Source organism: Denticeps clupeoides, chromosome 1, assembly GCF_900700375.1.
Source record: "Denticeps clupeoides chromosome 1, fDenClu1.1, whole genome shotgun sequence".
Lineage (NCBI taxonomy): Eukaryota > Metazoa > Chordata > Actinopteri > Clupeiformes > Denticipitidae > Denticeps > Denticeps clupeoides.
In genome coordinates this window covers 22,473,879-22,498,404 of record NC_041707.1, presented here as the reverse complement: position 1 = coordinate 22,498,404, position 24,526 = coordinate 22,473,879, and the positions used below count along the sequence as shown (strand labels likewise).

Below are 24,526 nucleotides of genomic sequence, written 5' to 3'. Positions count from 1 at the left end.
CGTCTTCGTTCGTGGACAGCTGGTAGGTGCAAGAGCGCTTGGAAATAATTTTAACGGGAGCGTAAAGCTAGAGGTAGTCGCCTGGGGCAGTGTGCGGTATTTGTAGATGGTGGGTTGGACCATGGCGGAAGTGGTGATGTGACATCAGAAGGTATTGCGTCGCATGGGGTTTGGAAACAAAAACAGGCTGGAGACTCTATGCTTAATAGAGTTTTGGGCATGTTAGAGAAAACTCTTGTAACTCACCCTCAATCCGTGCACGTGGCACCCCCTGAATTTTCACCCAAACGGCCTGGTAAATGCAGAGTCTGTGATAGCTCTGAGCACACAACAAACATTCACTGTAGGATGCATAAGCTCTGTTTCAGATGTTACTCTCCTGGACATGTTGGTAGTAACTAATTTTGTGCCACGCAGATCAAAATCTGGTCACACACAGGACGGGCCATGTCAGGGAAACTGAAATGCCTCGAGCTGAAGGAGGGCAATGAGGGGCTATTTGATTCATCCTCCACTGATGATATTGAGTCTGTGTATTCACATTGTTGTACAATGGCGTCAGCGGGTAAGGCAATGGTGTTTCAGAATTCTTTAAAAGCAGGTCAGAGTGAGGGCTTTACACCTTGGTACGAATGCAGAGTAAAATTGAACTGCAGGGGACACTCGATAGCGGATCTATGGCTACTACCCTGTGTGCAGATGTCATTGCTCAGCTACAGGAGGAAGGTGTGTTCAGTGATCACCAGTTAACCCAGTCAGATGTGCCACTGGTGGGATGTGGGGGTAAGCAGACTAACCCAGTGGGTGAACATACACTTAAACTTGAATTGTTTGGAATTAATTTTGAGGTTCCTGTATTAGTGGTAGAAGGTCAAGTAGAATAATTGGTTATTGGTACTAACGTTTTGAAACCATTGATCAGACAGTTGAAATCCAATGACCGTTATTGGAGGGTCTTAAACAAACCGGATGGAATGTGTCAAAATGAACATGGTGATTTTCTGCGGATGTTATCCAATCTGGAGAGATGGAGGGGGGGAAGCATTCCAGATAAAGTGGGTACAGTTAAGTTGAAGAGGGCTGATACACTCGAACCCTTAAGTGAACATCTGGTCTGGGCACGATTGCCACCTGGAACACAACTCTCTGCAGGTAGTACTGTTGTAGTGGAGCCGTGTAAGACCCGGTGTGTGCATCGAAACATACTGGTGGGTAGAGTCGTTTCCCCTCTTTGGGGAGACAGATGGCTCCCAGTAAAACTGATAAACCTACTCACTCTGAAATCAAACTCCACCGGAATGCAAAAATCGCTGATATCGCATTGGAACATTTTGATGTACTGAAGGAGCAGGAAATTTCGCAGTTTTGGAACACTGGCCTCTGACAGGAAAGATTATTGTCTGGCAGCAACAAGCACTGTAAGTGTGGTTGGAACGTCTATGGAGAGTAGATTGGAGAATTTGGGTCTGCAGGATATAGACTGTGAAGTGACTTCTGTTTGGAAAGATAAACTTCTGGAGCTGATTGAGAAATATGAAATTGTGTTTTCCAGACATAGGTTGTATTATGGGGAGGTAAGTGGTTTTTGTCCCAAGAGACGCCTCACTGACCACAGACCCTTCCGGACAATGGAGTATTCTTTTTAATGGTCCAATAAATATCTTCACAGATGGGATGCACTGTCTGGTTGAATCATTGTAGCCCAACTCAACATCAGTGCTTATGACTGTTCTACAAAGAAATCAGCTCTTCCAATGACAATGTGACACTAAAAAGACCAGGAAGTGGGAGGGTTAATAACTAATTTATAAATCAAATATCAACAAACTGAGTGGCCAACAGCCAATGCAGACAAGTGAAAGCATGTGAAAAAAACTGGGACCATCTTCTCCCACATTTCAATACAGTCCAGAATATTAAGACCTGCCCTGGGGGGCGGTCTAATGTGGATGACCATGTGGACGTCCACGGCCCCTGCCAGCAGGCCCTGGGGGACCATCAGTGGTTGAGCGAGGGTTTTTGATGGTCTCGTCAACAGACAGGATTAGACAGGCAGCCTCAGAAGCAGCAGTTAGAGCATTTATGCGCACAATGGCAGGCTCCCACACACAGGCCTCGAAATTGTCAGCAATATCTTCATTGTTGACGTCTACACCATACCACATGCCACCCTGTGGAGAGGGAAAAGGGAAGGGACACATGAGTTATGTAACAGCAGTTTAGACGTCAGTTTCCAGATGTGTGATTACTTTTTTTTTTCTCCATCTGAAGAAATCAAATGTTGAATAAATGCTCCCAGATGTCCAATATCAACTATGCTGCGCTCACCTCCACTTAACCGTTCTGCTCTTTTCTAGTTTTACTGTCCCTGGCACTTTGTGTTTGTCACAATTAAAGACCTCAGATAATACTGTGTAAGGACCTGTTTTGTAATTTCCTGATTTTGAAAATGACTTCACAAAGTCTGCACAGAAGCATTGTATGACACAGTGGATGTTAGACACATACCTGAGCATGCTTGGCTCTAAGCTTGTTAAGAATGTTGGTGGCATCAAAGCCGGCGTTGTCACATAGCTGTCGGGGGATAACCTCCAAAGCTTTGGCATATGCGCCAATCAGAAGCTGCTGCTTGCCTGGAATGGTTCTGGAGTAATCCCTTAGGTACTTGGACAACTCCATCTCAATTGCACCACCTCCAGCCACAATGGAATCGTTCTGAAATTAATTAATGCACATTATAAGAAGTAGTAATTTCAACAAACAATAATTAAAATACAAGTCACAACCATGGAAATCAGCTCACCTTAATAGCTCTGCGCACAATCATGATTGCATCATGCAGTGAACGCTCCGTTTCCTCCATGAACTGCTCAGCTCCACCCCTCAGTATGATGGTGCATGTTTTGGCCTTGGGACAGCCCTTAAAGAAATTGTACCTATAGAAAGATAGCACATGCAGGAAGAGAGACAATGGCAGCAAGTGCTTTAGCATTAGCAGTTTCATTAAAACAGAGAAAAACTGATTCCATGTTCATGTTCTTTACCTCTCTCCTCCAACCTGCACCTCTTCAAACAGTTCACACTGACCAAGCACATCATCGGTCAAAGAGCCCACACTCGTCTGAATGGAGCCCCCGCAGGCCTGGAAGAAAATTCACAAGAGCTCAACAATCCATGGCGTACAAAACATCCAACAAACTACTTCATCAATGGAGAGGTTGCTTCGCTGGATTGTGGATGCCACAATCTTGCATTTCATTACCATCATTGTTCTCTTGAGGTCTTCTTCCTGGACCCTGCCAGCACAGAACAGATCCCTGTCTGCAAAGTACTGTGTGGCCACATCTCCAATAGGAAGCTTGGAGAGCACTACTTTTGCCCCAGATTTGTATATTTTCTCCAATTTGTCATAGAGGATATTCCACTCTGCATCTACAATGGCCTGATAGTCCTAAAAAGAGAGAGGGGGGGGGGGGGGGGTATACACATTACAGTTTTTTTTAGTTTCCCTTGCAACTATTAAATAGCCAAACTCCACACATGATGCAACTATTAACTTGTGATAACCAATAGTAGCATTACTGGTTCATACCTGAATATTGTTAACTCTGACTTCAGCGTTATCCTTCTCTGCTTTGAGCTCCAACTCAATGTTGAGTAGGGCAATCTTTGGGTTCTCATAACGTTTTGGTTGCATTTCAAATCCAGCATAAGAGAAGGTTTTCTTGAAGGCAACACCTGCCACCAGTTGAGAGTCCTGGAGATCCAGACAAAAAAATAACAGTAATAAATACATTATTACTTGTGCTTGCTTTAAGTATGAACTGGCCGACAATTGCCAGTCGATTTTGGGCATTTTTTCTTGATTATCTGCATTGGTGTTTTATTTAATTGATCACTGATATTCAGTGATTAGATGCAGTTTAGAGGCTGCTGCCATCTCTGTTAAAGGAAATGAAAACATCAAAGCTGACTTTTCAGAAAATGTAAACTGTACAGCATTTCTCAGATGAGAAACCTGTTTTTAAAATGTAATGGCCACAGCTTATCTTACATCACAGTATTTACATTGCCTTCTCACGTTATATGGAATGTTACTCTTTTGTAACTAAGAAGGGACTCAATGCATGAGTCCAGCTCAGGCATATAATGGGTATGAGATGCTTTATTTTAATGCCCTATTCTTGCCACAACAGTTATTAATACAATGACTATTAATCTATATAATATTTGTGCATTTTGTATTATACAGTACAACAATAATTTGCCATTATATTAAGAAGTAATTTCACTTTTAATAGAAGTTTGTAAAGTTAATTTTGGCTCCAAATCCCTTCCACAAACCAAACAATTACATAATCCGGACTTAATACAAATTTTAAATTATTCTTGCTTACCTCCAAGGCGCCACCCTGCACTTTCTTCATACCAATCATCTTGAGGGGCAGAAGTTCATCCAGCATCATCACAGCATCCACAACCATGTTGGAGAAGAACTCCTTCTGTCCTGCAATGAGCTTCGAGTTCAGTGCGGTGGCAGCACACTTCTCCAGCAATTTCCTTTGCTCTCTAGAGCAACAGGCATATAGATAATTGAAAGAAAAGCAACACAGCGTATGAGACAAAAAATACAAATACTGCAATATTTTCCTTGACTAAGAGTCATCCTTACATTGCATACTACAAATAAAAATGATCCAAAAAGTCATTAAGACATACAAAAAAAAAAACAGGGCTTCTCAGAGATGTATACAGTTTTGTTCAATGTACACTAATATCAGCATTTCTTTTTGTTTCTGCTCAAAGAAATTTAATAAATGACTGATATCACATGTGGCTTTGATTTTAATATTCAAAACACACACACAAAAAAAAAAACAGACTAACAAGCATACAACCATAATATATGACTCAAAATATTTTATATTATGGGGTGGTAGTAGTCTAGTGGTAGTAGCCTAGGGGTAACACACTCGAACACTATGAACCAGAAGACCCAGGTTCAAGTTACTACCCAGGTTACTACCATTGTTCCTGAGCAAGACACTTAACCCTAAGTTGCTCAAGGGGGACTGTCCCTGTAACTACTGATTGTAAGTCGCTCTGGATAAGGGCGTCTGATAAATGCTGTAAATGTCTGATAAATATTAAGTCATGTGAAAATCGCATATACATGCATATCACGAAACCAGAAAGGCCAATACACCACACTCACTCTCTGTCATCCTTCTTGATGGTAACCGCAATATCCTTAATCTTCTTGACTGCAAGCTGGGTGGCGGTGCGGAATGCGCGAATAATAGTTTGAGCATGGAGTCCCTCCTCTACGTAAGACTTCAACTGCTTCAGGAATTCGGCCGCCAGGAGCGTCACGGAAGTTGTACCATCTCCCACCTAAAGGAAAACAGAAATCAGTACTTTAAGCCGTGCTTTAATGAAAGTCAAAGTGAAGTCATAATGATGTCCATGTGCCAACTTCATTGACATGATAGCATGCACTGCACCTACCTCAGCATCCTGGGATCTTGCAATTTCCACTAGGGTTTTGGCTGCTGGGTGAACCACGTCCAGCAGCTTTAAAATGGTGGCCCCATCATTAGAAATAGTGGCTTTTCCTTAAAATAAGAAGAAAAAAAACTCAACATTTAAATTTTCCAGTCTCAAAGTACACCTGAAAACGAGTAAGCTGGTAGTCTAGTGCATTGATGCACCTCTGTTGTCCACTATCAGCTTGTCCATGCCACGGGGACCAAGCGTGGTGCGGACAGCCTCTGCGATGACCTGACAGGCATTGATGTTGCTGACGAGCTGTGGGACACCTTGGGAAGTGTCTGTCCCCTCCTTCAGCACAATTACTGGTGTGGGCTGGGGAGAGAGGGGACGAGGACACATTTACATGGTTAAAAAAAAAAAAAAAAAAACATGGTTAAAAATCCATCCCAAAAATTCAAAAGGAATTAAGGGGAAAATACAGTACCCACAACTGGGCGAAAAGCACACTACAGTGTTTTGGAGTTTTCAAACGTGAAACCACATCACTCCCAACAGCAACGTACAAGTACATTTAATATTTCCTTTACATTGTGTTCAGGTCCACGGCGTGTTAGCTCATTAGCTATCGAATCGTCTTAGATGGAAATAGGACTAAATAAATATGCTTCAAGAGAAAACACCAACACAGCAACTAAAACAATAAACCATACAGACCCGTAATCTGAGGCGGGAAAACTCTAACGTCGACAAAACACCGGCTGTCAAACTCGAGGAGGATCCCGTCATAGGCGGGGATACGACAGAATGGTGCTAACAGCTAGCAGCTAGCTCGCGACTGAGCGCTAAAAGAATTAATCCATCCAACTGTCTCATCTTTTAAAAAATACAACCACGCGCTAAAAGAATAGCGCGGCCGGTGCACAACGTCGAAATAACCCGAACAGCCCACATCGATACCATCACGGATGGGCAAAGATTCCCCTCGCTACTCACCATCATTCTTGCAGGCGAAAAAGAAGGAGACAACGCCGACTTTCCAATCCCACAATGCAACGGGAAGCCTCTAGAACGCTCCCCGAGCGACATTATACCGGCCGGTTCCCGCCGTGGCCGCTAGAGGGCACTGTGTCCGCACACAGAGAATGCAGCGGCGGCGTTGCGTTGTCCGACTTGTTTTTTAATCAAGAAATTATGAAACTTTTTTTATTTTAGGTTTTGTTACTGATTTGACCCATTTTATGCCATTTTAATGACCAGAAATTCTCCATCTATGTTTACATTTACAGCATTTATCATACGCCCTTATCCAGGTGAGAACAGTCCACAGTAATGGTGTTAATCATGCCTACTTCTTGAGCTGAACCCTGCAACATGGACGCCTGATTTTCAGAGGTGGAAAGTAACGAATTACATTTACACACGTTACTGTAATTGAGTAGTTGTTGTGAGTAATTTGTCATTTTTAAATTGTTGAAATATGTAATTTTACATTTACTCAATTACTTTTTTTTTTTTTTTTTACATTTTTTTACTTCACTACATTTTTATTTTTGTTTATACTCATAAATGTTTGTCTGGCTCTCTGTGCACTTGTTGTATGTCTTGTACATACATTGTATGTACATTGTATGTCTTTCCCTCTGTGCATAAGCAATTTCCTTCAGGGTTAATAAAGTTTTCTGATTCTGATTGATTAACAAATTCACAGTTTGTTTGACACAAATGAAAACTTGACTGCTTTTTGAGAATGTTGCCCAGATAATTATCATCAGATTTTTAATGCTGAGTGTCTGTATCCTAAACTTTTTACAGCTACCACATGTAGCCTGAAAGCATGCTTCATATTTCAAGCCCATAATAACAAAGTGAAAAAAAGTTTACTTGAGGTTTTGGCATGTACATCACATGTATTCACTGCCTTTGCTCAATACTTTGCTGATATACCTTTGGCAGCGATTACAGCCTCAAGTCTGTTTGAATAAGATGCCTCATGTTTGGTACCCCTATCCGTGGCCAGCTTGGCCCATTCCTCTTTGCAGCACCTCGGAAAAATGGGAAGTGTTTTAAAATCTCTCCAGAGATTCAAGTCTGGGGTCTGGCTGGGCAACTCAAGGACATTGAGAGTTGTCCTGAAGCCACTCCTTTGATATCTTGGCTATGTGTTTAGGGTCGTTGTCCTGCTGAAAGAGGCATCTTTCCCGCTATTGTGACTAGTCTCTCTGTTCCTGCTGAAAAACATCCTCACAGCATGATGCTGCCACCACCATGCTTCACTGTAGGGATGGTATTGGCCTGGCGATGAGCGGTGCCTGGTTTCCTCCAAATGTGACACCTGGCATTCATACCAAAGATTCATACCAAGTTTTGTTTCTCATGGTCTGAGAGTCCTTTAGGTGGCTTTTGTCAAACTCCATGTGCCATGTGCCTTTTACTAAGCAGTGGCTTCTGTCTGGATTTCTGCAGACATGGTTGTCCTTCTAGAAGGTTCTCTTCTGTCCACTCTGGAGCTCTGACAGAGTGACCATCGAATTCTTGGTCACCTCCCTGACTAAGGCCTCCATGAGGTCACCCAGTTTAGGTTGCAGATCAGCTGTATGTAGAGTCTTGGTGGTTTTGAACTTCTTCTACTTATGGATGATGGAGGCCACTGTTCTAATTAGGACCTTCAAAAAAGCACAAATTTCCCTGTAACCTTCCCCAGATTTGTGCCTTAAGACAATCCTGTCTTGTAGGTCTACAGACAATTCCTTTGACTTCATGCTTGGTTTGTGTTCTGACAGGCATGTGCCTTCAAATAATGTAAAATCAAGTGTTTTTTTCCACAGGTGGTCTCCAACTAAGCAGCAGAAACATCTCAAGCATGATCAGGGGAAACAGGAGGCAGCAGAGCTCAAGTCTGAATTTCATGTCAAATGTTGTGAATAGTTATGTACCTGTGCTTTTTCAGTTTTTTATTTTTAATAAATTTGGCAAAACCTCAATTAAACTTTTTTCACTTTGCCATTATGGGGTGTTGTGTGTAGAAAAATCAATTTTGGATTAAGGTTGCAACATAACAAAATGTTTAAAATGTGATGTGCTGTGAATACTTTCCGGATGCACTGTATATGCTTTTTGCTTGTGTATTCCATAGATTACATTGCTCAAACTGAACAAGAGCCTTACAGCAATTTGCCATAGCAGCTTTTGTCATGTGAGAAATAAATCTCTGATGGCAGATAATGTGATTAAGTAATTTTTACTTTTACTAGAGTAGAATTGAAGCAAAGTAAAGATACTTTTACTGAATTAAGTTTTTTTAGTTCTAGATTTTACTGTTCGGTCTGAAAGCCTTACAGGCTTAAGACGGTTTTCCTTCTTTTCTACTTGTGCAGTACTATTGCCTTCCAATAGAGTGCACCATACACTCTAACAATACTGTTACAACAATGAGAAGTGCAATAGTATTCAGCAACAGGTAGAAGAATGCCAGCCACAAATCAGGCATCATTGTATATTAAAGATTCTGGAACATTTTTACACTAGATAAGGTAAAAGAAAAATTATTTTAAAAAGGTGAGAAAGGTAGTTAAGATGTTCCTCACAGAAAAAGAGGAAGACCATTTCAGGTTCAAATATCACTTACTACCATTGTGTCCCTGAGCAGGACGCTTAACCCTAAGTTGCTCCAGGGGGGACTGTCCCTTTAACTACTGATTGTAAGTCGCTCTGGATAAGGGCATCTGATAAATGCCATAAATGTAAATGTATCAACCTCATTTGAGTGACTTGTCCAAAAAATGACAACCCACACAATCAGTATACATGAGCTTTTGATGGGCTTCTAAATAAAATAATTAAGAATACGGTCTTAATGCATATGATACAGTTTTGATTAGCCTTTGAAATTTTTATTCTTCTGAACTTCATCAGCTGAAAAATAGTAACATTTTATCTTTGCAGTAAAAGGCTTGCTTTAGGGGACAGTGGTGGCCTAGCAGATGCCCCGTAATCAGAAGGTTGCCGGTTCGAATCCCCGATCCGCCAAGGTGCCACTGAGGTGCCACTGACCAAAGCACCGTCCCCACACACTGCTCCCCGGGCACATGTCACCGTGTGCTGTGCTGCTGTGTATCACAAGTGACAATTACTTCACTTTCACTTTTGACGTGAGAAAAAAAACAAAAAATAACTTGCCTGTTTACATTTGTTAAACAAATAAAGATATAAAACATTTTGTAAAAGCATTTGAAAGCCTTTTTTCTGATGTACAGCTACGGAACAGACTTTGCCTGCTCTGCTACTCTACATTAAACACGGCACATGACAGTGGTTTGTTGCTATTTTCTACCCATATAACTAGAGGCTTTGGTTGGTGTGGTCAGGGTGAGGAGAGGACGTCAGGGGTGGTGAACCTCTCCCTCTGATGTGCCTTTGCTCCGTGTTTGTTCTCCAGGGTGCCACTTTTTTTAGACACATACAATTATCATACATTTATATACATGCAAGCAGAGCCTCGCCCTTGAGTAAGGCTGCTCTTTACAGTCATGTATTTCAGGGGACCGTAGAGCACAACCCATCGAGTCCCAGCATATAGCATTGTTGTACAAATCTATATATCAGTAAATGCCTTCAAAATTTGCAAACCTTTTTGACTGATACATACTAGTGTACACTACATTGAAATAAGATTTGTACATTTGTACTGGCAAAACATGCCTGGAAAAGGACATTCATTTAGATTCTTTATAACATTTAGGAAGATGGGAACAGTAGAGAGAGAAAAAACAAAACACAAAGATGAATTCAAAAGAAGAATAGCAAGCCTCCTTGCTCCAAACATGGAAGGTTTGCCAGTGGTTCTAAGCATGTAACTACCAGAACTAACCATCAGCAAAAGCTCCATCTCAGGTCCCTGTCCGGAACCCTGTTAAATCCTGTGGGGATGACACACAGTGCACTCTTCATCTTGGACTGTGGATGGTCTGGAAAGATTCTGTAATCTAAATGTATATAAAAATGTGTTAGAATAAGGCTCGATGCAGTTTTACTGACCAGGAGTGGTTGTACATTTGCAGCATTTATCATTGTATATTGTATAACTGCAGGAATGGCAATGATTGTGCCACACGAGTGCCTTCTAATATGTTTTACTAATCTTTAGCAGGAATGCTAATAACTGAGTGGAGCGTTGCATATTTTTATGATTCTAATATATTCATAATTATTAACCTATGAATAAATGAAACATATTTATATAAAAAGAAATAACTTTATTTTTTGCTGACGTCACATATCATTACATATGGCTGTACTTTCATATACTGTAATTTCGCCAGTCAATATCTCTGTATATTATAAGCCACAAGACCCATACCACCTCAAAGTCATATGCTACGTAATCATTACATGCAGGTTACTCCTTTTTCAGGAGTAGCCTGTGATTAAGCAACCGCACCCTTACCCCACCGCCCACTGTGCATTGGACGGGGCATCATGGGTGCCCAATTGTGATGCTCAGAACAACCTGAAAATTTTAAGATAAATGTGGATCTCTCCATAGAACAAGTAGCATGAATTAAATATATATATATATATATATATATATATATATATATATATATATATATATATATATATATATATATATATATATATATATATATATATATACATATACATAAATATATACATTTTACATTATAGTGAACAAAAATGTCATTAACTATAAATCAATGTGTGTTAAAGTGTGCTAGTTATTAAAAAAACTGAAAATTGAAAGGACTCGGGATGCTTTAGAAAGAAGTGATTGTCATTGTGAATCACAGCACATGGTGACACAATGAGACGTGTCCTCTGCTTTTAACCATCACCCTTGGTGCGCAGTGAGCAGCCATGACAGGCGCCCGGGGAGCAGTGTGTGGGGGCGATGCTTTGCTCAGTGGCACCATGGCAGGTCGGAATTCAAACCAGCAACCTTCCGAATACGGGGCCGCTTCCTTAACCGCTAGGCCTCCACTGCCCCTTTTGGGCGCACATTCTTTTCCCAGTCAAGAGCTCGGTATCAAAAAACTTGAAAATAAGCCACAGTGAACAGTAGAAAATAAGAAAGCTCATCGCATCGTTTTTCATGCAGTTGGGAGAAGCGGCGCAGAAGAAGGCGATGTGGCCATCAACTGTTCCTGAATTGCCGGTGAAGGAGACCACGGTCATCCATCAGAGCACCACTCAATACCCTGATGCTGAGAGGTGTGGAGGTGTGGGTGGTCAAGAGTGCTGTATAAACAGCCAGCTAATGGCCCTGTAAAGCCCTCTGTTTATCACCGCTCTCTCCCGCTCTCTGTTGAAGTAAGCGCGTGTGAGGACGATGGGTGAGATCCGGACGACAAAATCAATGGGTTTATTAAGAGTATGAGTGACACAGAGGATGATTGGACACATTACACAAGTAAGCAGGAGCACATTGTGGTGCATGGGGTAGCACCTGGCTTGGTTCCTTGCCTGGGTTTTCTTTGTGCAGAAAGTTTGTTGGATGAAAAATAGGTGTGTATGTGTGTGTGTGTCAACGTAAATTTTGATTGATGGTAACTGTTTGGGGCAGGTAGTGTATGCCATTATGTTGCATGGTGCAGGAGCATATCCTACACATTTCCCAGTTCACTGCATTTTGAACGCGGACGACACCCAGGGCATCTTTTCACCAATTTTTGACTGCTGATCTTTGAACACTGGTCAAAAACCACTGCACATGAAGAACCCCCCCCCCCCCCCCCACACACACACACACACACACGACCGTGATGAACTATTACAGGTGAAATGCGTCAATCGGTACCGTTAGCTCTAAAAAGTGGACCGATGCCTTACACTACAAAACCTTAAATGTCAATATGTATTACATTCCGGGGTGAATTGACCAACAAATTAGCCGCAAATTGGGATCAGAGTGACACGACATAACATGGGTACGCGTATTCATTACACCTCTCCACCTACTTTTTTTTTTTTTTGATGCAGGCTAGTTTAAGAGCTCCGAATACACCCATGCACTTGCTAAAAAGACATTCTCCTCCTCCCCTTTCTCTGTGTGTGCGTGTGTGTGTGTGTGTGTGTGCGCGTCCTGTCTCCGTACTCTGGTCTCCTCTGCCAGCTTCCCGGGAGCCGCTGCCGAAGGCGCGCCGCGATGGACACCCCGTGTTGGGCTCAGTTGCGCCGACAGACGGACGTCGGTCTGTAAGCGGAACGGAAGGAGCGTTCAGGACCCCCGATCCCCGATCTCCGGTCAGACGCGCGGATTACGCGGACCGGTGAGTTCCAGCCCGACATCCGCCGTCGCAGCGCGGACGCTACGGGGAACAGGCGGGTCGGAGCTCACCTGAACTCCCGCGCGGTTTTACACTGACATGTGACCCCAGATCCATCTCGGGGTTCATTTCTGGATATAATAGGCAGCAGAGAACAAATGCTAATAAACACGCACACACACACACGCACGCACGCACACACACACACACACGCACGCACGCACACACACACACACACACACACACACACACACACACACACACACACACACACACACACACACACAGCGTATTCGATTCTTATGAATGAACGGATGACTCCACATGGGGGATATTGAAGAGGAAAACTTGGAGCTGTTGTGTAAATCCTCTCCAGGGAGGATATTGGTGGCTATTGTCGGACAGTAATCTGTTTATTCCCGTTGCAGCTCCCCGCCCGGTTCGCTCCGGACCGCAGCAATAACGAGGCAGGTAAGATTTTTTTTTTTAAGTTCTAAAGCTTGGGATATCGTAAAGCGTAAAATCTGTGCTATGGAGATTGAGATGATATACTGTTAAACTGTAGACTGCTTTTCAGAAAGCTGTATAACGTTGTGGGTGGTTTAAAATACACTAGCAGTCAAAAGTTTGGACGCACCTTCTCAATTATGAGTCTTGCATACTTTACATTATAGAAGGAAACGGACTATGAAATAACACGTTAGGTTATGTAATGTTAATAAAAATCATACATTTGATTTCAAACTCTTAACTTCTCTCAACTATCTTCAGCCGCTTTTGATGGTGACAATAGTGAACAAAGCAGTCCTGAAGGTAAAAACAGATTCATCAAATCTCCTGCTACAAAAGAAAATTGGAATATCTTTCTTCCATTGGATTCTTCAAAATGGCCTCTATCTTAGTCTCCATAATCACCACAGAGTACGTGTGTCAAGCTTGTGTTATACATATGCTATATTATTATATGAGAATGTGAGAATATGGTGCTTTTAACTGTGGGAATGCTGTGTTCGATGATTTCTGCCAGGTTTGTGAATTTGGGTGTGTTAACCAAAAGGAAATCTCACTTTCTTTTTTCGAAATGACACCAGATGCCAAATTCCCTTCTCCCTGACTCTCACTGGAATTCACTTATGCAGCCAGACTTTGAAGTTTTCACATGACCCAAATCTATCGCACATATACAAACTTTCATCTCTCCTCTCTCTCTCTCATATCGGTACCTTTCGTTTCCATCCCTCAAATCATCCATCCCACCCTCTCTTATAACATAGATCCCCAATTCATTTCTGATAATCCTACCCAGTGTGCACTATCCTGAATTATATAATGTAATGCAGTGGATATACTGTAACGCTGGTTGTCAGCGATGTGTTGCATATGAGTGTGAGGGCCACTGGGCATTCTGCATGTTAGGCAGATCCCCTTAATGATTGGATTATTTAAGAGGGGATTAAAAAAAGAATCTACAAGCATCTGAAGCAAGGTTTTGTGGAAATAACCTGCCCGTAAAATCCCTCTCGTACATTTGGTAGGAAACTGGTGGCAGGTTGTTATGGAATCATCACTATCAGTCGTCACTAGAATCATGTTTTGTGAAACCTTGTACTTAAGTTATAGCCAGATGCAGATCCACTGTCGGTTCTGCTCATCATTTACATTTACAGCATTTATCAGACGCCCTTATCCAGAGCGACTTACAATCAGTAGTTACAGGGACAGTCCCCCCCCCCTGGAGCAACTTAGGGTTAAGTGTCTTGCTCAGGGACACAATGGTAGTAAGTGGGATTTGAACCTGGGTCTTCTTGTTCATAGGCAAGTGTCTTACCCACTCGGCTACTACCACCTTATGTAACATGTAAAGAGTTGCGATAAATTATTGTGCTTACACAAAAGTAACCTGACCAAAACGACTACACTTAGATGTTTTTTTTTTATCACAAATCCCACAGATTGGCTGATTGACATCTGTGAAATTCAAATGCCAGATCATACCCTAAAATTGTAAATGTTCCTCAAACGTTCTTTTGTGTGTGTGTTGTGTGTATTATGTGCGAAAGGGTGCCATTGTTATCAAGGTTTTTCAGCATTTACAACAATGTTTAGGTAGGTGGTATGTGTCAGAGTAAAAGTACATCATGCTGAGAACCAGAAGCTCTGACCCAGTCATCGAACTATTAAAATTCAGCTCCTTATGCTTTTTTCCATCACATTCGCTTCAGGAACTGACTATTCATTTGCTGCCTTATACATGTTACATACATATTCCGACAGATAATTAATCATTACTTCATGATCGCATTATTTTAGAGATTATTTACTTTATGATTAATAAACTGTCAGATATTTTTTATGCGTTGGCTGATTACCATATAGAATGACAATTCAATAAAAATATCAATATAACCATTTTGTTATGGTTTTAATTCTCAGTCACCATAAAGCAACATTGCAGGCGAAATGTGTCAAATTGTTCGTCAGCTGCACACCAGCAATATCCCGGTTATAAGCTGTAGGTATGAGGTTGACCCTTGACCCAGACAGAATGTCGAATGGGCTCTTCATACTATTTCATGGATGACCAGGTCCACCATTTTTCAGGCTTTGGGCAGTTTCTGGAGGAGAGGAAATTAAACAGCCTCAAAGATTTTTTTTCCACCAGGATAGGATTCAGTCCTGAAATCAATGGCTGCTTAGTCATGTGGCCAAAGGGGGACTGAGAGCACAGATGCCCAGCGGTGAAAGTGTTTTTACTAGCAACACAGGGAGGAACACAGTAGGCAATCAGAGTCACAGAAGCACCCAGGGAAGAAATTCAGTGGTCATAGCCTACTAACCATCACCTATGAACCAGAAGACCACAAAAGTCACAGGTTCAAATCCCACTTACTACTATTGTGTCCCTGAACAAGACACTTAACACTGAGTGTCTCCAGGGGGGACTGTCCCTGTAACTACTGATTGTAAGGCGCTCTGGATAAGGAGCATCTGATTAATGCCATAAATGCACCTATTATTTTAGCTGACTGAAATGATTTTTCTGCATTATATTTTAAAGCCCTAACGTTGAATGTTAGCCGAGTCACTGGGGAATCTGTTTTGAAAGTTGAATGCAGCGGAAATGCATTTTATTCATTCCATTTGCATCCACCGAGCAGCTCAGCTGGCAAAGTTCACTGGGCTTTGTCAAGGTGTGTTTATCTTCAGTGGATTTGTGCACTTAAGTCTCTGTGGGACAAGCTTTGCCTCATAGACTAGTAAACAGAGAATTGCTCATTGATCCCTCCATTTAAATGAAGGACTTTCATTTCCCCTCCATTCCATTCTCTCCTGTGCAGCCCCGTAGGAACAAATATAATCAAGTTAAGCCTTCGTGAAGAGTCCTCAACTGGGATCTACGATCCAGGATTAAAAGGAAAGATTGATTAGAACTAATGAAAACCAATTTTGGATGAGAATGTTCCTGTATAACAGGCAGCAATCACATTATGTACCAGTTTAATGCATTAAATAAAAATGTTGCCTTGGGATGTGTAGACTAACTCTAACAGACAGAAGTCAGTTTCTGTTATACTGGTCAGACATGAATTATGGGGAAAAATAGCTCCTAGGTCCTTGCACCACTAGCACTAAATCAAGTAAAAAACCATCTTCTTTGGTAGGTATCAGACCCCTGGATTAATCTATACATCCACCAATTCTAGTAGGGTTGACTTGACACTATTAGTATACCCTTCCTGAAGCAACACTCCCAAATTACAGAGGTTTGGGACTGGCATCCCCAGAGGTTTTTCTGTAGTACTTTTTGTGAATGTCATTGTGAAATATGTCACATGATACAATGTATATCAGAACGTTTAATTCCATTCGTCAATTTTTCCTGAGGAAGTTTGTGAAGTTTCTTTACAACCTGTAATGCCATGGTTATTTTCATAGTGGATATTGTAATAAATCTGTGGTACGTTAAAATCATTTTGGGCTATGAGTTGCTGTCAGTACGTTTGGCCAGACCACGTCCCAAATTGCAAACACATTTTTCCATTTTCTAAATGGAACACCTTGGCTCACAGCACCTTTGAAATGAAAATGCAATTTATTTGGGTTATGTAGATGTTTTAGTTTGTGCCAGTTTTTATTAATACCTCAGAGTGAGCTTGGCAAAACTTTTTTGATTGATTGATGGTAAAGATAGATGAGATAAATACTTTATTGATCCCATAGGGAAATTTAGGAATTGAAGAACAGTCGAAGAAATGGAGCGTTGCTCAGAGTTGGCTGCCATTACTGAATCACCCATCGATCACATCACTCCCTTCTGACCTCCCATTTACATTGCAGGAATAGAGTATTATTATGTTTTAACCCCCGAGAATCATCTACATTCCTCTTTTTTTGTTCATTTGTCAAGAAGGTTTAGCTTCTGCACCCGAGGGAGGGTTTAGTGTCTCCTGTTGCATTAACAGGCAAAGAGTAATGCAGTCCTCTTTTAGCTCTGATTAGTACACGGAAGAGTTTGCTATTAATAGAGTCTGGTAGCGGCACAGTGTGGTTGATGGTCCCGGAAGCAAGACTCGTGATCAGAGACGATTCCTGCCATTTCCTGGGGTCTAATTAACATTGGATTAGAAACTGCCATGTTGCTGAGGGTGCCCCACCCTTTCTCTTGTGTGTGAAAAAGGAGTATTCAGAGTAAACAGTTACAGAGAAACGACTGTTGCTCACTATATTAGACTCCTTAAAATCTGGCATAACTTTGGTCACGTCAACAAGGTTATATGTCTCCTGCCTCACCAGATTTTACTAGCTTATAGTTTTATGTCCTTGCCTCACCAGTGACAGGAATATAAGGTAGAAGAAAATAAATAGTAAAGTTGATAAAGGCCAGCTAACCAGCAGAAAGATTATTAAAGCTTTAACAAAGGTTGTAAGTGAAGCAGTCTAGAGCTGCATGAGAGGTAAAAGGATGGAAAATGAAACTCCTTGGGGCATAATGCTTGTTTCAGTTTTCTTTGTATTGATGTAAGTGGGATAATTTCACCTAAGCCACTTCACTGTCCGGAGACCTCTTTTTATAAGGCACTTATAACTTAGTAAAGTGTACTCCATTGGCTTCGGTGGAAGTACAGGTACAGTCCGACAGTACAAATGCTCTGTCTTTCTCTATGTACTCATTCATAAGTACACACACACACACACACACACACACACACACACACACACACACCTTCTTTGAATGTGTGGGGTACTAGAAGAATATTCATGACAGAATAATATTAACATTATCTTCTTATGATGATGTATATGATAGAAGGAATGCAAGGGGAGCCTAGATGTTAACGTGGGAAAGGATTAAGAGGAACATGAGAACCAATTGTACATCCTAATGAAAATTGTTTATGATTTCTAAACATTGAGTGCAGCTCTTTGCAATGCTAAAATGCAACCACGAGAGACAATAGGGGAGCCTAGAGATCCTGGCAGGCTGATACTTATCCTCTTATTAAATTGTGTCTATGTGTGTATGTCTGTGTGCACACATAGATGTGTATTTGTAGAGCACCATGCAGTAATGTCACTCCAAGCATGTAGCGGCCTGGACCCAACACGCCACGGTCTGAATTTGCCTGGTGCCCCCCCTTCGTCATGGTATCAGACTGAGAGAATATTCCATTGTTTTGGAAGAAGCAACCCCATTGCTACTCTTGCACCTGATAACAACGCATGACAGTTTGAAATATTGCACAGTGATCAAAATTGCATTTATTATTATTGCATTTTAGGCTGGATTTGATGTAAGGACATTTGGGAGTGATATAAATTGTTTGAGTTGTAAATGCCATTTACATTTATGGCATCTAGCAGACACCCTTATCCAGAGTGATTTACAATCATTAATTACATTGACAGTCCCCCTGGATACACTCAGGCTTAAGTGTCTTGCTCAGGGGCACAATGTTAGTAAGTGAGTTTTGAACCTGTGACATTGTGGTCATCTGGTTTATAGGTGGGACTATTACCCACAAAGCTACTACCACCCCATTTTTAAAACAGTTATCTCCTGCATCAAACCAAGACGTTTATGAGTTGCACCTATTGTTTTAGCTAAGAATGTAAAAGAAACATTGGGCATTGAAGAAGTACAGAGACTCCCTTATGTTACGGTCAAGATTTTGTCAGTTTGCCCACTAACAAACAAAGGACCAGTCTAGAATTTCAATTGTCGGTTTATTTGAACATTGAGAGACATAAGAATGACCAAAAAATCCAGACAAATGCGTATTAAAATAGTTAAAAAAAACAAAAACAAAAGTTGTAGAGGTCAGACGTTTTTTGTAGTTGGCCGCAGGGTTCACACATATCTCAGGGGGGGTTTTAGCTTGCTGTTCTTGTATAGTGGCAATAAAGGCATCTATCTGTCAATTTTCACCCACTCCTCTTTGTAAATCCTCTCCAAATCGTTAATGTTTTGTGGCACATTCATATTTGGCACATGTACAGGTGTCTTTCATATAAGATACAGATCATTTTTTACATTTTTTTATTATTGTTCTGTCTCTCATTGTTCAAATAAAGCTAGCGTTGAAATTCTAGACCGACCAGTTCTTTGTTAGTGGGCATACCTAAAAAATCAGCACAGGTTTGTCTGACTGAGCACGCTTGTTCCCTGTGGACGTCCAGAGAGAAATGGCTTACATTGTGCCAACTGCATCCATCCTATGATCTTGGAGTTACATTGTTAATATTACTTTATCATGTTCATGGATAGGGTTAGAGCCTATTAATGGCCCAGCCAAAGATTTCCTTTTGTTTTTAAGATTGATTTTGATACCTTACGATTGTTGCTCAATCCAAGGAGCAAACCCGTGTGTGTGTGACATTTTGAAAGGATTCCTGAATGCTTGAAACTAAACAAACTGTTGAGGTGAGGTGTTCCTCGAGGCTTTCCGCTTCTCATACATGGCTCCATAATAGTCTCGTACTCTCGAGGTGTGGGTGATCTGCAGATTTCAGATTTTGCCGCTTCAAACACAGTGCTTGCAGGATCAAAGGCTGCTGTTTAGTGCCGAGTGTTCCATGTTTCCAGCAGACTGACAATCAGCATGTCCCATTTATATCTTTCAAAGAGCGACAAATTTCTCTCCCTCTCTTTCTGGGGCAGTGGCGGCCTAGCGGTTAAGAAAGCGGCCCCGTAACCAGAAGGTCGCTGGTTCAAATCCCCATCCGCCAAGGTGCCACTAAGGTGCCACTGAGCAAAGCACCATCCCCACACACTGCTCCCCGGGCGCCTGAGATGTGGTCATGGGTTAAAAGCAGAGGACACATTTCGTTGTGTGCACCATGTGCTGTGCTGTGTTTGACAATCACTCCACTTTTTCCTCATTGTATTTTTTTTCATTTGGTTAATCTGATTGTTGTTTAGTTGTTTATAAAATATGCAGAAACAATGTTACACACATAATTTTTTATGATGCACATTAAAAATGAAGCATTCTTCTTACAATGCCAGATGTCCTTTCTTTAACATGTCTGGCACCTCCTTTCCCATAGTGCATCCTGCTGCCATCTCTCCTTCAGATGATCCAACCGCCTTGTTCGATTGCATTGATTGCTAGATCTGATGCTCACATGTCCTTGGTTGGCACTTTCAGTGGTGAACAGGGGTGAGGATGCTGCATCTTGACACCTTTCTATTATGTCTAACATTAATTTGCGCACCACTAGCTATTCTCTGAGAGTGAACAACCCTGGGTATATTTTTCTATCCACATTCTTCAGAGGTCCTATTTTGCATATGACTGTGTGGCATGTAGGGGCAACTTCATAGTGGGATCTGCCATATTGGAAAGCTAGACATCATATTCAAATATTCTAAGGTATAAAACAGAGGCTTATATAATATTCAGGTTACATGTTCATGACATCAGGCATGAATGATTACAGAAATACAAAAAAATGCAGGTGCGTGTATGTGTGCATTTGCGTGTGTGTATGTGTGCCGGTGAGTTTAATTCACTCAGCAGCAGCACACAAATCCACAGGGCTTCTCTTGTTATTTGCACTTTGCTGCACTCTTTGTTTAACAGTCTTGACTGTATGTGGCAGGTTTGCATCTCTACGTGTGACTGCCTATCAGTCCCTCTTGGGAAAAAAAGAACAACAGCATGCGTGCTGTTTCTGTTTGTTTTATTTTTGCCTTTTTGAATTTCTGCTCTCTCGTGGTGGTGTCGATTCGCTGGCTAATGAGTGCCAAAGCCCGTCCTTTACGCAGCGCTCCTAATGAACACTATCCCCCCCTTTCTTTATGTGTGCTCACAGAAGTGGGTCTGTGTGTTTCATGATTTCCAACGAGCCTCTGGTCATCAAAGCTTACATAATGTTCATGTGCAACCCCTCTTTTAGAGAGCAGATGGTCTGTGTGGAGAAAAGGCCATCATACAATCATGATCTTTCTTAATGGGGTGCTGGTACACCTTGCTACAGATTATACTGCACTGCATTTATACTATATTTCTCTTCCTTGTGGTGGGAAATGCTGACTTCTGTGTTGCCCTTTTCCCCCCACATTAGTTCAGTTTCGCGCTACATTTTGGACAAGTTCCCAGTAAATCTGCAATGTTTTTTGGGATGCCACAAAATTTATTGCATGCTTTAGATGATATGGGGTCTTTTGGACACAAAAGAAGGTGAATGACACAGCTAGGATTAGTCCTATTCAGTCTGTGTAGCCGGTGTATTTATTTATTTGTTTTTAATGAGACGTGAGTTCATTGTTTTTCATTAAATCTTGGAAAAATTTTATCATAATGTTCATTTTTTAGCAAACCAATTTTGAAAGATGGTTCAGTCGTCAGTGATAGAATGGAGTGCTCTAGGTTAAATGCTGAAATTCATCCATGCTTTTTATTATTATTGATGCCCTCTTGCAATGCCAACACAGTGTTTCCATTAATCGAGGTGGATGTGTTTTTCTATTTTTTACTGTAAACAGTTTCATAATTTTTTTATTATGCCTCATAGCTCCACTCTCCCCTCTGTAAACTCCTTTTGGTATGGTACAGAGGTTACTGATCACAGTTTTATTATCTGGCTGTAAAGGCAAATTGCTAATTATCTGCGTGCACGTGCAGATTTGCATGCTTCTTCATTCAGGCTGTGAATTCTTTGTATCTGATCACACGGGACTGAAAGAATCTGTCATGTGTTGTCTGAAGGAGAGAAAATGAGCCGAAGCTAAATGCTGTGTCCGAGTGAGTCACATCATCTTTATAAATCTGGTACTGTGCTCGTTTCATTCAAATCGTTGAGAAGCGAGAGGTGTAATCTGTGCCTTTTAAAGCAACATGAGCAATATTGCATGAGGAGTTTTTGGATGTGGATAACCTTTATGCTTTTCCCCAAGCTGCATTTATTGAGCCACTGTCATTTTTGGACCTTGATTTTTTTGCACCGTGGTCCATTATAGAATTATGTGCTCATGAGTACAAATTCTGTGCTGGCTCTAGTGCCTTTTTGGCATATAGGCTGATTTCTGAGAAAATCACTGTGGGCATAATTGAAAATGCCATTTTACCATTGCGAATTAAAACTATTCTTGGTCCAATAGGTCCCAATCCTCACCCAGGCTTGGCCAGAAGTTATAATTACCAGGCTTTGACAGGCTTAAATCTAATTTGAGTTGCTTCCTCTTTTCCATACCTCCCTATCATGCTGTTCTCACACTCTTTCGTCTCTCTGTTTTCACTTTACCATCAGCCGAGCCTTCAACCCTCCCAGCCCTCTCCGTCCCTGCTTTGCTGAAAAAGAGTAATGTGCTCATTATCTCTCTCTTTCCCTCATTTCAACACTTGCCCCTTCAGCGTCTCTGTATGGTGTCTCCGGTGATGTCACTGATCGATAGCCCACACCGCTTCAGGGGGCTATTTCTCCAATTCCCTCTGTAACTCGTACACCTTAAAGATCACTATTAATCACAATTCCCATTGCCCCCACCCTTAAAACACCCCACCATGCTTGTGAATTAACACGGTCGAGTGGGTAGCTCATGGTTGAAGGTGTGTGTTGAGCACCCCTCCATGTGAACGTGTGCCAAGCCATTTGTCACACTATAACACCATTCCAAATAGCACCCTTTCATTGCTGAAGACCACAACATGGACATTTGCTGGTCCTCACACAGGAAACAGGAGCACTCTTATATGTCCAAGACTGAATAGTAATTTCATAACTAAGTGTAACTCTTAAGGTTCTGTGTAAGACGTTTTTAGGAAAGTGGTTGTTTTTAAGTATAGTGTGCTACTTCAGTGTGTTTGTTAAGGTCATATCGACCCTAGAGCCATTATGCATCTGAACAGCACATCTATTGACAGCACAGTCAATTTCACACTCATTCCATCTTTGTCTGTCTGTGTACTCCTGTATAGGGTTATTTGATATGAATGCACCCTTTGTGGAACATCCTCTGTGGCTAATGTATATAGTTTATTGACCAATGTGACTTGTTCTCAGAAATGCAAATGGAATTTCTTACAAAACAATTATAGATGAATGAATGTTGTCATCTGTAGTGTAGGTACTCAAAAATAGAGTATTATTGGGTTATTGGGACTGGTGCGCTATGTTTTTCAGCCAAAGATGAACACCATGTTTGGTGTTAAATATGTACTTTTTATTTCATCACTGCTATATTTCTTACAGAGAAACGAAATAATTTGCTTTCGCTATGAAAACATTGTGATTGCTGATCTTACTGCAACATTCAGTGGCTTGTCATGTGACATTTATGAACCATTAACTAAACTCACTATCCCTATTTATCTCCGCTCTATTTTCTGTGTATGCCACAAGTGGCAGAAGAAATAGAAAGAAAACAGACCCGTAATTGGACTGAGGTGCCACTGAGCAAAGTACCGTCCCCATACACTGCCCGCTGCTCACTAAGTTGATGGATTAAATTCAAATTAGTCCCTCTGATTTCCGCAACACAGAAAATGGGGACTGAATTGCGGAATCATGCAAACAAGCTGATTCAAAAACGTGATTTTATTAACATGGTTCCAGGTCTTCCCAAAGTTTATTTATATTTATAGGATTTTAATGTTGATTTCAAATATGAAACAATTTTATTTTTTAAATGGTAGTTTAGATAGTTCTTTACAAAAAGTTCTTACAAAAGCAACAGTAAATGTCCAAGCACTTTGTTGAACAGATTAAATGTGATTCGTCATACTGCATTTTTTCTTTTTTCCACTCCATAATCACATAGTTTTTAGGTGAATAAATACGTTTGTAACGGAAGACATGGCATTCAGAAGAATTAAAATGGAAAAAAAAAATTAAAATTAGGAATAAATTAACTGAATTTAGGCAAAAAAAAAAAAGGATTTCACAGGGCCCTAGCAGAGATCACATTTCGTGGTGTGCACTGTGTGCTTCATTACTTCATTTTCAAATATTTCTGTGTTCTGTGATATTAACAAATTTTTAGGAACGCAGTTTGAGCTTATTGATTCCAACTTGCAAGGTACCTCATGGTACACTCCAGCCTTCTTGGTAGCAATTTGATTCCTTTTCAGATTATTAATTTTTTTAATTACATATTTAGACAGACACTGCTGATTTGAATATTGTGATAAATATATTTATAACAGATATATTTCCATTTCAGCAAGACATGAATATGTCATACACTTCCTTTTTATTCAGAATACCATAAAAGGCCTAAGTGAAAATATAATTATAATATAAACTGC

The 24,526-nt window shown here is 41.0% G+C and overlaps 2 protein-coding genes across 3 annotated transcripts in view; one reads left to right on the top strand and one right to left on the bottom strand.

Moving 5' to 3' along the window:
* Positions 1-1,624: 1,624 nt before the first annotated feature.
* Positions 1,625-6,605, bottom strand: LOC114788272 (T-complex protein 1 subunit eta). Its single transcript, XM_028976662.1, has 11 exons — positions 6,487-6,605; positions 5,712-5,865; positions 5,509-5,615; positions 5,216-5,394; positions 4,398-4,569; positions 3,593-3,757; positions 3,263-3,451; positions 3,045-3,142; positions 2,804-2,936; positions 2,509-2,715; positions 1,625-2,171 (listed from the first exon to the last, which is right to left on the bottom strand). The coding sequence occupies exons 1-11, from the start codon at positions 6,577-6,579 to the stop codon at positions 1,941-1,943; spliced, it is 1,728 nt and encodes a 575-aa protein (XP_028832495.1). The 5' UTR covers positions 6,580-6,605; the 3' UTR covers positions 1,625-1,940.
* Positions 6,606-12,561: 5,956 nt separating this feature from the next.
* The window catches only part of slc8a4b (solute carrier family 8 member 4b), a 59,281-nt gene continuing 47,316 nt past the window's right edge, over positions 12,562-24,526 (top strand). Inside the window, exons 1-2 of one of the 2 annotated variants that reach the window (XM_028995949.1) lie at positions 12,562-12,779; positions 13,205-13,243. The gene's annotated coding sequence lies outside the window, so the exon portion shown is untranslated. Of the gene's footprint in view, positions 12,780-13,204; positions 13,248-24,526 lie in introns of both variants that reach the window. The other variant, XM_028995940.1, reaches the window with a different exon arrangement.